This window comes from Amphiprion ocellaris, chromosome 8 (assembly GCF_022539595.1).
Source record: "Amphiprion ocellaris isolate individual 3 ecotype Okinawa chromosome 8, ASM2253959v1, whole genome shotgun sequence".
NCBI classification, from domain to species: Eukaryota; Metazoa; Chordata; class Actinopteri; family Pomacentridae; genus Amphiprion; species Amphiprion ocellaris.
Window position 1 is genome coordinate 7,921,398 of NC_072773.1, and position 18,405 is coordinate 7,939,802.

The 18,405-nt window shown below is 37.6% G+C and overlaps 1 protein-coding gene across 1 annotated transcript; it reads left to right on the top strand.

Annotated features, from left to right (window-relative positions):
* The first annotated feature begins 3,915 nt into the window (after positions 1-3,915).
* Positions 3,916-16,974, top strand: si:ch211-218o21.4 (actin-associated protein FAM107A). The gene is made up of 4 exons (XM_035957861.2): positions 3,916-3,956; positions 5,502-5,604; positions 13,696-13,837; positions 15,103-16,974. The coding sequence occupies exons 1-4, from the start codon at positions 3,935-3,937 to the stop codon at positions 15,220-15,222; spliced, it is 387 nt and encodes a 128-aa protein (XP_035813754.1). The 5' UTR covers positions 3,916-3,934; the 3' UTR covers positions 15,223-16,974.
* Positions 16,975-18,405: the final 1,431 nt, after the last annotated feature.

Below are 18,405 nucleotides of genomic sequence, written 5' to 3' on the forward strand. Positions count from 1 at the left end.
CTCATTTTTCCCCTTTTTTCAGAGTGCACGAAAAATTATAGTAAGTGCAGCAAGTAGAAGAAACATTACACATAGAAACTGATGATTTCTTGCTGAGTAGCTTAAATGTTAGCATTCTGTGTGTCTGTTACTGATGTTACTGATTAACTGTAATCGATTCATCACCATTAATAATTTTATTGATTTAAAATATATTTACTAGGGCTGGGACTTTAACGCGTTAATTTCGATTAACTAATTACAGTGAAAATAACGTGTTAAAAATAATAACGCAATTAATTGCACCCTCAGTTCCCTCATTTCTGGCACACTGGTAACTCTGATGAACACTCCAGCCCAGTAGGTGGCAGTAATGAACCTGAAGTCTGTTTGTAGCCGTGAAGAAGAAACACAGGAAGCAGTGAAATCAGGCACTGGTGAACAGTGAAGGATTTGCACAACTGACTTCCCCTCTTGACGTCCCTTTAGTCTGCCCCTAGTTATGCTGCTATAGGCCTAGACTGCTGGGGAACCTCTCTTGATGCACTGAGCCCTTCTCTAACTACCTATGTATTTACTATATATACCATTATTGCATTACATTCACTCTGTTTCTCCCTATGTCCTTTCTCCGAGTGTCCCTGGTCCCAGAGCTGGATGCTTCACATGTGTGGTTGTTCTCCCACCTACTGTAACCCTCTACCTGTAACCCTCTACCTCTATCCAGAATATGACCTGCTACCCTCTGGGAAGAGATACAGGGTACATATGGGTTTGAAGAGATTTAAAAACTCCTTCTTGCCAAAATCGGTAATGCTTTTAAACAGGGACGCCAGAGAGTCACTATGGTGTTGCATGTTTGATAACTTTTGTATTCTATGTGATGTATGATGTATGGAATATGTATTACTTTTTTTTTTTTTTTTTTTAGGGCACTTCGGCACAACTCCAAGACAAATTTCGCTACGGGGACAATAAAGTATATCTTATCTCTTCTGTCCCTCTCAACCCGCCCGGCCAGCAGGCAGATGGGTCCCCCCACATAAAGAGCCGGGTTCTGCTTGAGGTTTTTTTCCCTGTTAAAAGGGTGTTTTCCTTGCCACTGTCACCTTTTGGCTTGCTCTGGGGGTCAGGCATATGGGTTCTGTAAAGCGTCTCGAGACAATTTGACTGTAATTGGCACTATATAAATAAAATTTAATTGAATTGAATTGAATTGAAGACGAGATTGAGCTTGTTGGGCAGAAGGTTTTCTTTTAAAAATCTTCCCGATGGCAGCTTGGATAAAAGCCTGGTTGTGTGCAAATTGTACAACAAAGAATTTTCTGATCACTGCATCACTTCAAGCCGACGGTATCACCTCAATGTAAAACATGTTGCTGTTAGCACCAGAGCTAACGTTAGCTACGAGTCATGCTAATGGCTAACGGTGTAGCCATCCCATAATAGACCACTTTTCTAGACAATGCTTGAGTTTACAGAAAGTATTAAAATGTAAAATAAAATGGCTATAATTGCACTTAGATTTGCAGTAATCTGTGAATGTAGCAGGCAGATGAAAAATGCAGATAAATAGAAATGAAACATTTTTGTGGTTTAAGTTTTTACTCCATTGAGGCTCTGCCTGCTTGGAGGAGGAATAACCTAAACAACAAAAATATCTCTTTTGATAACTTCATTATAAACCTTTTGTTTATAAAAAAAAATACATAATTAAAAATTGATATTCCTATTAAAAGAACCATCAAAATTACACCATTTATCAGACCCAGAAAAGATGAAAACAGAACGTCTTTTGGCTTGCTCTGGAGTTCAGGCATATGGGTTCTGTAAAGCGTCTCGAGACAATTTGACTGTAATTGGCGCTATATAAATAAAATTGAATTGAATTGAATTGAATTAAATAAATTTTAAATTATAAACACGTATATGTCTATTCATTGATTCAACTGTCAACTACAATTTTATTTGAATTGAAAAACCTCACTTAGTGTCAAATATTGCTATTTGACAAAACTGAAATTAATTGCGATTAATTAATTACAATTAATTAGATACATTTTTTTTAATCACGTCCCACCACTAATATTTACCAATAAGGCAGAATAAGGCAAAAAATATGACAGAAATGCATTTCAGAAAGCAGGCTGCAGATTTGCTGTCGTACCTTGTTGCATTAAAAGGAGACTCCTGCTGTTTCATAAGATAGAGTTACAGGTGGATTTTGTATCTCAGGCTGAGAGAGGACCATGACCTGGAAAAAAAAAATATTGGTTAGGCCGTACAATATTGACATTAGCTAGTTAGCAACACTAACAAACTCAAACTGTAAATGGGTTGAATTTGAATGTCTGCGAAGAGGTGAAAGATGAAGTGTGCATGTATGGACTGAGAGGACTGTCCTCTTTAATCTGAATACGCTATTTTAAACTCTATTGAGTAAGCTAGAAAATAAATTGCCACTAGGTTGAAAACAGGCTAATTTCTGAGCTAAGAAAAAAGCTGATGTTTTAGAGATTGTCATCAAACAATATGAAAAATAGCCCAGAAAATAACCATAGTCTTTCTTTATTTAAAAGTGACCCATCACTGACTCCAAGAGACTGTTGTATTGTGTAGAGGCCCAAAAAATGCACATACATGAGATTACCTCAGATAATTAAAAAAAAAAAAATGAGAGAGACAGATGATAAAAGGTGTTCAAGTATGTGGATATGAATGTATACAAATACATACACAGTCAAATGTGTTTTACATCCTACAAACCTGAGAACACACATGCTCACATGTGCTGTATCACCAAAATGTGAAACTCTGTGTGTAATTGTATTTTACATTTAATCTTACAATATTTGTATTTGAAATTGAAGTGTAACATATTTGATTCTGTGTATAGTTAAAAACAAATGGTTACGTGGGCTACATTGAAAATGATACTTTTTTGCCATTTTTTACACACTTAACCAGCATTTTTTTTTCATTATTTGGAGGCACGTCAGGAGCTCAACCCTCTGTCTTTTCCCACACCTTTCCTGTCTCTCCTCAACTGCACTATACTAAAGAAAAACAAACAAACAAACAAACAAAAAATTATTGTTGCTGTGTGTTTGAGATTTTGGGATTATTATCATGATTTTTATCATGAAAATGTTTTCCTGCAAAGCTTTTTGAGGCTGGCAGTCTTCTTTTTATTCAGTGTTCTGGTATACACACGTGCCATCGAATGAAGATTCACAATCAGATTTCTTATTTATTTGCACTGTTCCCTATCATGTTTAGCCGTGTTGCCTTCAACACAACCCAGACCAATTATCAAAAAGGGGATGTATTCACAGATAGCTTTGGAACCTTTGTTTTTGCAATTAGCCTTAATTAGGTAATGTCTAATTACTTTGCTGTAGTGGTAAAACTAAGTTTTGCTGCACAGAGGTTATATTTTGGTACCTGCATTTTCAATGCAGTCTGTCTAAGCTGTTTGTTTTTAATTATACAAAAAAAGCAATATATATATCAACCTAAAAATGGTAGAACTATTGTCCTCATTTTGAATCATTTGTCATTTTCGTTATATTGCACTATGGTGTACCCAGTTTTGTGCATGTACTAAATACTGACTTGTAAAAGAAATTACACTTTTTTCATGTAAGCTTCTTTATGTAACTGGTTTTTAATAATATATAAATACCATGGTATTCCACACATGAAACATTCAGTAGCAGCATAATCTGTTCAGCAGATTTCACTGATAATGAGTGTTGTATAAGTAAGAGAAACAGGTAAAAGTTCTGTCTTTGTTGTATTGCAGTGCTTAGTTCTACATGCTAAACAATGTTAGTGAACAGCAGGGGCCGAATGCTAAGTGAGGGCCGCACTCAGGGCTCTCAAGTAACACTACTCTCAGTAGTATCACTGTCAGCGCCACATGATGACTAAAGTTCTCAGACAACAACCTCTCATGAAGGACCAGTACAGCACAGGTAGGGCTAAAGCCTGTATACATGTTCCTTTAGATTTGATAGATCTATATGGACTATGTAAAGCTACATGCAGCTGGCACTGTTTATAATTTGTTGCAGCCCCTGTTGAGTGGCATTTTTAAATTTAAACAACCTCTTAAGACACATAATTACAGAATAATGAGAGATGCGTAGTGTCTGCATCATGTTTGGAAGACTAAATTTTGCATTTTATATGTTATATGTTTCATTATACTATTCAGTATTCTTGCAAGTCAGAATTTAGCACTGTTTTTTTTTTCCAAATAAATTAAGCTGCACACAAGAGCACAACTTTAGTGCTGGATGGAAATTCATACAATTCATAATGTGTACATATTTGTGTTTTTTTTTTGTTTTTTTGCATTGGTCTATATCATTCATCTTGCAACAAGCCTTTTGTCAAGTTATACATTTTCTATTGCTTTAATCCTACACCACTTCTTTTCTTATGCTGCTGTCTGTTGTAGTTCAGTGAACTAGATAGTAGTTTTGGCATTAAATCTTCATCATTTTTGATATTGCTTATTTGCAGGGATAAGTCCTACATGTAAACACCCCCTCAGGGACAGCATAAATTATACATCTCTACTTTGGCTATCTGTTTCCACACTACTGTCTGCGCTGCTCTCTGATTTCAATTTCTCCTCTCATGACACTGCTTACTCCCCATCCAGCAGCTACCTACCATGCAGCAGGAGCTGGAGTTCCTCTCTAGGTCCATCGGTACTACCCTGCATCATGCCTTTCCATTCATTGATAACCATCTCTTCTGCCCCTTGCTTCTGTCTCCAATCACTGCCAAACCATTCCACACCCAGTTCAGCCTTCTTATTCCAAACGAACACTCCTTGACCTAAGTCCACCATGTCCCATGTCCAGTGCTTTATTCCCTATCCACAGAAATCACACACATGTAGAGATCAACTTGCCCTCTAGAGGCAGGATGATAAACATCACTCATTCACAGAGCAGCAATCTTTTAAGAGGTTAGTTCATCTTGTACAATCCTTTGTGCTCTACATGACTACACTGATGCACTACTGTAATGGCTTGTAATATTGAAGATCATATATCTCAATTCCAGATATGCCTCAGACACGTTTCTGTTAAGATTTGTTTTCCTAGACCTAAGAGTGAGATGAGAAGATCAGTATCACTCTCATGTTATCAACAAGACTGGAAACACCTGGCTCTTTTAAAAGGGACAAAATGCTTGTCTTGTTGATTTAATCTGCACATGAGCACATGTGCTCAAATTTGTGGATTTCAGGTGTGTTACATGCTGGAACTATTTCTTGACACAATAGTGTATCCATCCTGTTGCTCATGATTCACCACCATTACTTTAGTTTCTTCATAAACTGTACAGGCAGCCATTTAATTTCACAGGTATCTTGTGCAAAACATGACAAACAGCCCAACACAATCTTTTCATTTTCCCTGCTACACAGCCTGGTGAATTTGCTCTTTAAATTTTTGTGGGAGTCAGTGCTGTTCTGATTTGTTTGACATGTTCTTTGACAGATAATGGAGTCAAGCCTGGAGCCTCCACAGGTCACTCAAACCCCACCAAGGTGTCCAGGACTCACAATGAACTTCACAAGGAACTGCTACTAGCTCACAAAAAGTAAGAACTATACAGAAACAAAATGATCAAATCTAAAATATGAACGTGAATATGAACAGGTAAGTTACACTATAATTTAGTTACAAAGAAATACTCTTTGCATGATGAAAACATTAAGGGCTGTTAAACTATCTGAAATTACCTTTTTAGATTTATTTTCTTTTCATCAAAATGCATCTTTTGCCTTTCACTCGACTCATTCTACTCTAAAGCAGCTTTCATTAAGAATACATGAGTCTCTTTCTTCCCCTCACAAACTTGCAATCATACACCTTGTCTCCATGCTGCTCCTTTTGGCCACTGAAAGCATGAAACACTGTAAAGTGATATGTGTGTTAAGAGGACTGACCAAGCTCAACCACTGGCTTGTCTGGATAACACCAGCTGCACCAGTGAAAGCACTGGATCTTTGTGTTGTTCTCCAGCATGTTAGTCTGCTCTAGTTTACAACATTAAAATCTAGCATAGTTTTTACCTGAACACAATTTGTCTAATTTAAACACAGAAGACCCCAAAAGATTCTGTGGTGTACAGTGTGATTGCTGTGAGCAATCCTATTTGTTCCGTGCCAGATTTGTGTAATAGTGTTCCCCTCTGTAGCAGTCTGTTTGCCATGTTCACTCTTGTCTGTTGCAGCAAGTGATGACATGGATGTTGTGAGTAAATCATCTCTCTTCTGAAAGAGATGGGCAGCAGTGGTCAGGTGCAATGAAGCTGGTCTTTTATTGCACCCTACCAAAATAAGGTCCAGCTGTGTCTGACTAATACAGTAGAAAGAAGAGCCATTTAGAGGCTTTCTTTACTGTCTGCTCAATATGAGTGTCACCAGTGATGTGAAAGCCTAGGCACCTGGTTGTCATCACTACAGAGATATGCCATGATTTTATGGGGAACCAAGGCAGAGATGATGAATCATTAGGAGACCAGACAATCAGTGAAGAATGTGTTTTTTTGCAAGTGAAAAAAAAATACGATGAACTACTATGTACAGTGATTGAAACCGGACAAATCAAACTAACCAGGGAAGTGAACTAGGAAGGGTGAACAGGCACACTTCTAAACAAAAGGCTAGGCTGACTATAGGACTCTCAGGAAACTAGCGATAAACACTGAACACTTAAGCCGCGTGTCCACTAGATGCGTTTTTCCCGCATGTAAACGCGCAGCATCTGAAAATTCCACACATGGTGGAAGCTTTCCCTTTTATTTTGAAAACATTTCAGCGAAAAGTATTTCTGAAAGCATTTGAGGCTAGAAATAAGCTGTGCAGTAGCTGAATCTGTCCTCATTTTAGTTAACTGATGGCTAGTTTAGATGTTTGAGGAAAGTTTCACAATGCGTGGAATCTCTGCACGCCGCATCAAATTTGCATAAAGTAGAAGTCAAGTCTGCTTTATGCAAATGAGCTCCGGGTAAACACACTAGATTCCAGCTGGAAACACATTGCATTGTTGCATGCTGGTCCGGTTGCACTGCGTTTCCAGCTGCGATCTGGTGTGTTTACCCGGAGGTCATTTGCATAAAGCAGACTTGACTTCTACTTTAAGCAAATTCGATGCAGTGTGCAGAGATCCCACGCATTGTGAAACTTTCCTCAACTTTTCGCTGAAGTGTTTTCAAAATAAAGGGAAAGTTTGTGGCTGAGCCGCTGTGTTTTTCTGGCACGTCTGCAGGACTGTCAAGCTGAAAGCGCAGTCACGTGACCACGTAGTGGCCCGCTGAAGCTCGAGCGCTGTCATGTGACAATGTTGTGGCCCTTTAATGACCGCCCACGATCCATGCGATTTTCAGATGCGGCATGTTTACATGCAGGAAAGTCGCATAGTGGACAAGTACCTTGAGAATCATTACTGAGACATTAATCACTGGCAGAACAAAGAGACAGGACTAACCAAAACCAACTTCATTTTGATGATTAGAATATTTTAAAAGATCCACAAAGATCAATTAAGAAAAAGAATTATAGTGCATAAATATTAAAACTCTGAAAAGTATGTTCATGTATGCTCTGTCAATACTTCGTTGGGGCTGTCTTTGCTTGTATTACTGCAGTAGTGTGGCATGGCATGGAGGTCATCAACCTGTGGCACTGTTTAGGTGTAATGGATGCCCAAGTTGCCTCGATAGCCGCCTTCAGCTCTTCTTTACCGATGGGTCTGGGTCATCCCATACTCCTTTAAACAACATGCCACAGATTGTCTATGGTGTTCAGATCTGGTGAGTTGACTGGCCAATCTAACACTGTAACGCCATGGTCTATGGACCATTTCTGAGTGGTCTTGGCAGCTTGGACAGATGCCAGGTCCAGGCCAGATGCTGAGGCTTACCGGTTGGACAGGGGCTAGTGAAGGGGAGAGGAATCCACCAAAATAAAGCAAAATCACCCACACATAGCAGACACACACTCGTGGTGAAGTAAACCAATTCCTAGGGGAGCACAGCACACACAAAGGATAAGGATACCAGCACCCGGATCACCACCACCACCACCAGCCTTCAGCAACTGAAAATAATAAAACAAATTAATGGGGAGAAAACAAGCAAAGTAATACAACAAAAAAAAGTGAGGGGCGTGTGCACACACACAAACTAAGGGCGCACAAGCCGAGGACACACCAGTCGCTCTGTTGGAGACAGATCTGCACACGGAAGTGATGCAGATGGGAGCACAGAGGAAGAAACAGGGCGATGGCTGCAGCTTAAATACTCAACCTCACTCCATGATTGGACACCAGTGGTACAGCATTAGGTAACGCATCACAGCATAAAGAAACATAAATGGTGCTACATTTAATTTAATCTGAAAAGAGGGCTTTGGATTTGGACCATATAGAAACGGTCCAGTTCTTTCTCTGCTTAATCCAGGTAAGATACTTGTGATTTTGTTGGGTGTCCAGGAGTGGCTTGACAGTAGGAAATTGTCAAATATTTTTCATCAAACATTACACAAAGTGAAAATTATATATATTCTAGACTCAGTACACATAAACTAAAATATTTAAAGTAGGGCTGGGACTTCAACATGTTAATTTCACGATTGTGGTTGTGTATATTCAACTACTATCACAATCATAATTTAACGGTTCTTTGCAGATTTTTTTGAGTTAATTAGCTGATTAGAACTATTCTTAGGAGTGTGTGGAAATGGCTAGGGGTCCTTGATTGACATCTCTGTGGCCTTCCCTGTGGAATATTATAATATTTTGAGATAGATTTTGGCAAGGATTCATGAGCAACACACCACTATAATCAAAGTTAAAACAAATAAAGGCTTGAAATTAGTGGTGCGATGGGATTTTAAAAAACTGTCAAATTAATTAGAGGCTTTGTAATTAATTAATCGTGATTAATCACATTTTTGTCAAATAGCGATATTTGACACAATAAGGAAAGTTTTTTCAATTCAAATTAATTTTGGTTGACAGATGAATTAATGAATAGACATATACATGTTAATAATGTAAAATTTATAAAATATTGGAATGGGACACAGAAAAAAGTGATTTTGATGATTTAAAGCCTAGATTTAGTTAGGTTTTCCCACTGTATGGCACATAAGGTTGAAAATCCATGGTTTCATTCTGTTTTCACAGTTTCTGGATATAATAAATGGTGTAATTTTGATGGTTCTTTATTTAGGAAAATATACATTTTTATTTTTTAAAAAATAAGTATTTTTTTATAATCTAAAAGTTTATATTTAAATTATTAAAAGACAGACAGACAAACAAACCAAAGCCGATTGTCACATAACTTCACTGAGGCTTCGCCTCCTTGTCAGAGTAATAACTTAAAAAACACAGATGTTTGTTTCACTTATATTTGTCTGTGCATTTTTCATCTGTCTACTACATTCACAGATCACTGTAAACTGAAAGTGCAACTACAGCAATTATATTCAACATTTTGAGACTTTTTGTAAACTAAAGCACTTTCAGTATCTTGAAAAATGGTCTCTTATGGGACGCCTACACTGTTTGCCGGTACCAGGACTGTCGTAGCTAACATTAGCTCTGGTGCAACATCAGCAACATGTTTTCCATTGATGTGATACCTTCGGCTTTAAATGCTGCAGTGATAAGAAAACTCTTTGTTGCACAATTTGCACGCAACCACGTTTTTATCCAAGCCACCATCAGGAAAATTTTTAAAAGAAAAATTTCTTCCCACAAGCTCTCAAGGTCTCATCTTCCATCACTGTTCACCAAACTTTCCTGTGTGCTGACGTCACTCAGTGCGTCCTATGCATCTTCTTCATGGTTGGCAAACAGACTTTAGGTTCATTACTAGCACCTACTGGGCTGGAGTGTTCATCAGTGTTACCAGTGTGCCACCAATTAGAGAACTGAGAAAGGTGCGATTAAATGTGTTATTTTTTTAACACGTTATTTTTTTCCTGTAGTTAATTAATCGAAATTAACACGTTAAAGTCCCAGCCCTACTTGAAATATTTTAGCTTATGTGTACTGACTCTAGAATATATATAATTTTCACTTTGTGTAATGTTTGATGAAAAATATTTGACAGTTTCCACCATATTCTAGTTATGTGAGAGGCACCTGTATAACATGATATTGAGAGAGGTAATAACAAGCACTGATAGAGTTAATGATGGAAAATGACACTTACAAAACTTCAGACTAATGATGATCCGATGTATCTCCTGGGGGGTGAGCATGAGACAGTGCAGGGGAACTGGTCCAGGCACTATGGCACAGCAAATAAAAGTTAGCAACTGGCAAGGAGCAAGCAAAAGAAAAGGAGAAAACTGACCTGTGCAGAACTGACTGTTGTCTAGATCGTGATCAGGTGCTGAATGATGGTCTGAGCCAGAGTTATATGGAGCCACCATTAATTATTTAACAGTACTGTGTAGAAATCTGTTTTCACTTTGACATGGAATATTCTTTATTTGTAAATCCTTGTCAAAAGAGTCCTCATCAAAAGAGTGACATTGACCATGATTCAATGTTGAAAAGCAATAAAAGTGAAAAACTTCCAAGTGGCGTGACTCGTTTTTAGAGGCACCGTAAGGAGGTAATAGGGACTAACTTCAGGATACATGGAAGACAGTTTGACCATTAAAACATGAGCTCCACGTACCACTATGAATCACGCTATGAATCAAACAATGGCAAGTACATAGAAGGGTTGAATTGGTAAGTTTTAAGGTTACTGCTATTTGTGGAAATGTGTGGTGATCTATCTATCTGTCTGTCTGACTGTCTGTCTGTCTGTCTATCTATCTATCTATCTATCTGTCTATCCGTCTGTCTGTCTGTCTGTCTGTCTATCTATCTATCTATCTGTCTATCTGTCTGTCTGTCTGTCTGTCTGTCTGTCTGTCTGTCTGTCTGTCTGTCTGTCTGTCTATCTATCTATCTATCTATCTATCTATCTATCTATCTATCTATCTATCTATCTATCTATCTATCTATCTATCTATATCTGAGCCTGTGCATTAGGACACACTTTACACTGACACCAAACCATAGAGGGCTGAGATGAGCCTTTTATGGGATGAATTTAAAGAAAGGACCAGATCAACAATGTTTGTGTCTGTTGGTAAGAGAGAGCTGAACAATTGATTACACCCATAAAGACTATTACAAGATACCTGAAAATGTTTGTCTTAGAACAACAGAATGTTTGGCTTTATTGCTCAGATTCATGTTCATGTAGGCAAGCTACAAGAACAATTTTATTTATTTTTTTTGGAAGAGCCAGACTGCCGTTACCTTTGATTTTTTTGAAGGTGCTCCTTGTTAAGTAGAGGTTTTGGGACAAAATAATTTCAGGTAGTTGGCTGAAAAAAGATCTGGGGAAAAGGATTAGTAAAATTTATGTAGGATGGTCATTTTGCCTGAGTTGATATGCCCCACAGAGACATGGACAATGGTGGCCATTGTGCCAGTATTTGTTTTTTCTGGTTTGTCAAAGCAATAACATTTTCTGTGAATGTCCACTGTGTGGATTTTAGTGCCATCTAGCAGTGAGGCTAAGCAGTCTAAACTTAAGGCAGCATAAATAAGCATAACTAAGGGATGGTTCAGGTGATCATGAATAATAATAATAATAATAATGATGATGATGATGATGATGATGATGATGATGATGATGATGATGATGATGATGATGATGATGATGATGACGATAATAATAATAATAATAATAATAATAATAATAATAATAATAATAATAATAATAATACTTTTTATTTGTAATGCACTTTTCATTTAGGCAAAATCTCAAACTGCTAATGAGCAGTCCTAAATGTAAGCCTTATTAAAGAGGAACGTTTTAAGCCTAATCTTAAAAGTAGAGAGGATGTCCACCTCCTGAACCCAAACTGGGAGCTGATTCCACAACAGAGGAGCTGATAACTGAAGGCTCTACCTCCCATTCTACTTCTGGAAACTTTGGGAGCCACAAATAAACCTGCAGTCTGAGAGTGAAGGACTCTGTTTGGATAATTTCCACATCTAATCCCATAGGTTCCACATAGGAATACACATGGGTTTCACACATATGCACCATGAAAGTGTTCCAAAAACACATTTTCTGTATGAAAATTAGGCCTCATGTGATTTTAACATACATGTTTTTAAACATTAAATCCCACATGTACAACATCACATGTACATGTAGTCGCATGCATGTTTTTGCACATGTGAAATTCACATGCTTTCTTTCATGTGAAGGAGGGTACACTCTTGTCACTGCACAAATATGTTGGGTTCACTAATACACTTCCACCATTTATCATTCTGTTGCAGACATGTTAGGGCTAGTAAGCTTGTCACATTCTTAATATTGCATAAATATTTATCTACAAGGTTGATATGACTAAGTCACATCCTATTGCTGTACTGTGAATATCTCTGGTTACTTCACAGTCAAATTTAACAAATGATATATTGTTTGAAACCATACAGCTTTGTATTTTGAACTATGAAAATGATTTGAGCAATTTCAGCAAAATGGGGCTTTTATTGCCTTCTTTGTTGTTCATATGTAGACACACATATCGAGTTACTTCGTGCTACTCTCAATTTGCAGTCTAAAAATTAAACAAAGAAAATATTTCAAAGCATTTAGTCATTTTAGGTAAAAAGGGGTAAATGTGAGAGGGTTAAGTCACCTTGGGTAAAAGAACCATGGTTATGATGCTGGAGAAAAAATGGAATATGACTTTGTTGAGTGTGTTCGCTTTGAGATAGAAGACAGGCAACTTCTCTCAGCTAAAGTTGTTTTTTCTGCGATGGAAAATTAAGCTTGATATCAAGGACCATTACTGATCAGAGGACCACAGTCAGCAAAGTGGTAATCTGTAGACGAATTCCCAGAAATGGATAAAGTGCAGAGTATTTTAAGAAATGTGTTACAATCTTATTGGTCAAAAAACAGATGAAAATGAGCCGTGGTTTAGACTTAAGCCTCTCCACGTTGGTAGACAGGCATGTCCTCAGCCTCTTGGCCCATGATTCCTCCAATCAGTCGATGTCATGCACTGTTAAACAGACCCTCCCTATATGATTCACATATCTTTTTCTGTATTTTCCCTTCACCAGTAACTGCTGACTTCCGCCACAGTCATATAATATTATCACAGCTTCTAGTTGACGCACCAACTTGTTCTTAGACACAACAGCTTTTGTTCTCACAAAAAGTTCTCATGACTTGGAGTGGCCCTCAGTACCAAGTAAGTATGTGTGTGCCTGTATGAGAGATTTCTCTAAGCAAATGTAATATGTTTCAGAACATAGTCAATCATGCACATTACAATCATCTGTGTTGAATGTATTAGCATTTATACAAGTTCTGTTCTGCTTTGTCTAGTCGATTGTGCCTGATGGAAATCTGACTGTAACTGTGTTGCTCAGTAGAAATAGGATGAAGATGTAGAGACAAAGAGGCACCATATCGGCATTGTACTGTTCCAAAAAAAAGTAATTCAATTAGTGGGTGTGGGGAAAATAACTTCATTTGTATTTCAAATTTAGGAAAGATAGACCCTGTCATACTGTCTATAAAAGTCTTTTGGCTTTTCCATCCCATCTAATACCAGCTCTTCTTCATTTATGAATAAAGGGGTCTGGCACTAAGCAGCAGGTCAGAACTTCAGCAGGTGCTGGAGAGGAGGAAAAGAGTCCAGAGTGATCGGGATGAGGAGGGACAGAGCAGGACTCCTCTGGAGGATGTGCTTCTCAGACGTCAGCAGAAACAACTTGAGGTGATAAAGTGTATATAAACATTTTATTTGAGGTTCAGCAACAGGATGGTACTTCATTTAATCTTATAATTCAAACTGACACTTTTAATTATAAAATTAGCTTCCTTAAGGAATGAAATAAAACATAAAAGCAAACAGCTTTAGGTAGACTTAAGGGTCTGAAGTTATTGAGGAACGGGATATAAAATGATATATGACATGTTATATTTTAGTCCTCTACCCATAACCAGAAGCATGGGTTGTGCTCAAAGCAAGCACACAAGTGTCAAGTAAAAGAAAAACTTCACTGTTTACTTTAATTTATACACAAACATTGGTAGTCTCACCTGATCGCTGAAATTGCAACATGCTAAAGTCTTTTTTTTAAAGCCCAAAGAATAGATGCATTATCCACTACACATTGCTGTCATGTAGACATGGATGGTTGTCTGTATTTACTTGTTGTTTTTTTTTAGGAATAATTCTCACTCTCTGCGCAGTGTGGCTTCAGAAACAGTTTATTGTATTAGTTGACATGATGCACCACAAAACAATACGTAGTAAAAATATAGTTAACCACAGTCATACTAGACAAGTGTCTGCATGGAAAGCATTTGAAAACTACAGTAAATGTCCAAAGAGAGATCATTCTATGGACATTAAACATTTTAGAAAACCATACTCATCATAGAATAGAATAGAATAGAATAGAATAGAATAGAATAGAATAGAATAGAATAGAATAGAATTCATTTTATTACTCTGCCAAGGAATGCGACAGAGTTATGTGACGATTAGCGTACGTTTGCCCTTCTGTTTGTCCGTCTGTCTGTCTGTCCGTTTGCAACATTACTCCAAAACGAAATAACGGACTTAATGAAATTTTCAGGGAAGGTCAGCAATGACACAAGGACCAAGTGATTAAATTTTGGCAGTGATGCAGCTTATAGTCTGGATCCACAGATTTGTTAAAGATTCCATAGTATTGCAAGATAACGGCACACCGTCACTGTAACCATGACAACAAGTGAACAGTATGTCAGCTTCCTGCTGACGGTTACATGCAATCCTACTACAAATTGACTGCTGTGGACTTTTTGGGACTTATCCATTGGAAATGATACAACGACTGAGCAGCCTTGGCAGAATACTGTGCTCTCTGAATGCTTTTCTTGTTGTCATTGCACTTACTGTGAAATGAAATTAATCATTGTTCATGTCTTGAAGTAAGACTTTGTCATCTATACACAGGTCAATACTTGTCAATGCTACTTTTTTTCTCTTAGAGGGAGAGAGAACAAGATGAACAAGTACGTGGGGAATCCCAGTTGATGGAGTTTGTTAGAGTGCGACAGAACCTAAGAAAGATCCACTCAGTGATCCAGGACAAGGCTGCAAACACTTGAAGTGATACAGAAGAATGCATCCAAAATTTAAAATGATCTTTGGTCTAAGTATTCAACATCTGCTGCCCTTCACAGGCAACAGAAACAACAGAGCGCATGCAAAAACACAATTAGTATAAACGACTTCAGAACAAATCTTTTAACAGACCCACACAAATTCACAGGTGCTTATAGAAACAGCATTGTTTTATGGAAGGTTGATCAAATGTTCCAAGCCTGTGCATGGAGCATGCAGGCAACATGTGCAAGCAGTAACTGTCAAGAGTCAGGATGTCACGTGACACTGCACTATCAATAGCAGGACACATATGTCAAGCGCCATCTGTGATGAGCGCTGAATCTCTTTAACTGTGTCGCAATGTTGACTCTTCAACTTGTATTTCATTTTGGCAAAGAGAAAGAAATCACAGGGCATCATATCTTGCAAGTGGGGTGGGTCAGTTGTTGTGGAAAAGAAACAACAAAAAAAACAACTGGGCACTCAGCTCATTGGAGCACAGATCAGGTCGTTTGCGGTCAATGATCTTCATCAGACACCTTGGAATGTAACAGCAGAACTCTGCCTTGACAGCCTGACCCTGTGTGATTAAGTCCTGACAATCACATGAATGTAAAAAAAACAAAACAAAACATATGCTTCTGCTTTGTTCCTGACCGCTGTGAAAACTGCTGTTTCTTCTCTCAGTTTTAACTATGGACCTATCATCATAATGGTCTTTTACAAGAAGGTTGGATACCAGCTGCTGAATGTGATGTTTTTTCCTCTGCTCCAGCTTAGGCTTCATTGGAGAAGGAGCAAATGCACACCTACCAGTGGTCACAACAATGTCTGCACAGGTCCCAATGTTGACAGTATTGCATCATGTTTTGATGACAGGTCCATGCACAATCCTGGGACATTTTGATTAACCCTTGTAACTGTCAAGACATGCAATCTTCCTCTTTTTGTATAAATTACCCATTTTTAGTTTTGCTTGGTGTCTTGGTCATTTGATCTTATTTGGCTTGTCAGATTTGGACTAATATTGTACTATTTAATTCCCAGAGACAATGAAAGAATCTGGCAATAATATCTGGAAACTTTGCAAACAGTTGCATGCAAAAATTTGAGTACTTCTGGATAAATTACACATTTTGTTGTGAAGTGTGTAGTGAAAAACTGATAATGTACTTCAGCTTGTCTTTCTATTTGAACACATTTGTAATAGATTTGATGTCTAATTAGGATAGTTGTGCTGTTTAAGAAACCTGCCTTGTTTCACTTTTACTTTCATAAACAATTGTATGATATTTGTATCTAGAAGTTCCTGATATTTAGTGAAACACATTCTTCCTTCTATCCATGTAATGTTTCCTGTGCCAATAACTGCCACACATCGCTAAAGATTAATATTTTTTACTTTTGTGATTAACTCTGTGATTAACTTTGTGTTTTCATTAAATACTGCTCCTTTTTTTCCTCCCATCATACCTTTGGTGATTGAGACAAAAGAGCTGCATTTTAATTTTTTTTTAAAGTTAATCTATCAACAGCATTTGTTCATGAAATGGACTGTCGTTTATCCAGATGTTGCTGTCCAGAATGTACGGTGAAGAATTTGTAGGAAGGTTTCCTTCTGATGATTTTAATCTAATTTAGACACACACTGCAAAGAAAAATTTTTTTTTTAAATGCTTTGAGTCAATTTCACAAAATGCATTAATTTGATATACCTAAGAAACATTCTGTTTTATTTTATGTGCATAGGTTGAGACTTAACTTAGACATAAAGTTAAGTTTAAGACTGAACTTTGTTGTTTTTTCTTTTTAAAGAATAATCCGCTACTTCAGAAAATCTGAAAGGATGAATCATGATATAAAACTGTAATCAAAATATTGTAATGATGTAATACATCATTGTGGAACATTTTGGCTAGAAAAGCTTGGTGTGTGCTCCATACAGTAAAGGTAAGTTACACAACATTACACAGTCAGTATTTTCCATTCATGATAATTCATTTCAACATGTTATGGTACTAAATCCAGCCAGAGGCTACAAATACTGTTTCAGTACTTTAGAAAGTTTTCCAAATTGGATTTTTCAGAGACTTTTCCTCATAAATATGCTAATACGAAGTGAACAGCAAAAACATTGTTGCAGGAAATAATTGCAGGGTTAGGAATTCCAGAGCAATTTTCATCAGACAATGAGTTGCATTCTCTTAATGCAATTTCCCATTTGTCAAACTAGTTGGGCATTTTGTGTGGTTTGAAGCAACATTGTACTTATCACCCAGTGGAGGTACACTTAAACAGAACTAATTGGTTGGTGAAAATAAGCTGACAAGAAAGATGGAGGAGATACAGTTGGAATGAATTTCCCGTCTCCACCTTATGTTGATGTATACAAGAAGTAGACAGACAGGGTGTCTGTCTCCTGAATCCAAACTAGGAGCTGATTCCACAACAGAGGAGCTGATAACTGAAGACTCTGCCTCCCATTCTGCTTCTGGAAATTCTGGGAACCACAAGTAAAGAGAGCAAAGGGCTCCATTAGGATAATATGGTATACAGTAAGGTCTTTAAGATAAGATAGAGCTTGGTCATTAAGAGTAATGTAACTTGCGGGATTTTGAGGCAGCTGTGGCTCAGGCGGTAGAGTGGTTCGATACCAGGCCCCTCTGAATGCTAAAGTGTCCTTGAGCAAGACCCTAAACCCCAACTTGCTCCCAGTGGCATGCAGGCACCTTGCATGGCAGCTCTGTGAATGTGTGTGTGTGAACAGGAAATATTCTTAAGGTGCTTTGAGTACCCCTAAGATAGAAAGGTTCTATTTAAGTGCAGACCATTTATAATTTTAAATTCTTTCCTGAATTTTACAGGTAGCCACTGATGAGAAGCTAATATAGGAAAAACATGCCCTTTTACTGGTTCATTTCAGAACTCTGGCTGCAGCATTTTGTATCAGCTGGAGGTTTTTAAAGAGAATTATTGGGATATCCCAGTAATAAGGAATTACAACAGTCCAGCCTAGAAATTACAAATGCATGGACCACTTCTTCAGCATCACTTTGAGACAGAATGTTCCTGAAATTTTTACAATATTGCATAGGTGAAAGAAAGCGGTTCTAGAGACTTGTCTGTGAGTGAGTTTAACAACAAATCAAAAATAACGCCAAGGTTCCTCACAGTTGAACTGCTGA

Bases quoted from the DNA above. Each gene is read 5' to 3' on its own strand.
- si:ch211-218o21.4 (XM_035957861.2), top strand. From the start codon at position 3,935: ATGAAGGACCAGTACAGCACAG. The intron at 3,957-5,501 runs GTAGGGCTAAAG...GTTCTTTGACAG, and splicing joins GAAGGACCAGTACAGCACAG to ATAATGGAGTCAAGCCTGGA. The intron at 5,605-13,695 runs GTAAGAACTATA...TTATGAATAAAG, and splicing joins CTGCTACTAGCTCACAAAAA to GGGTCTGGCACTAAGCAGCA.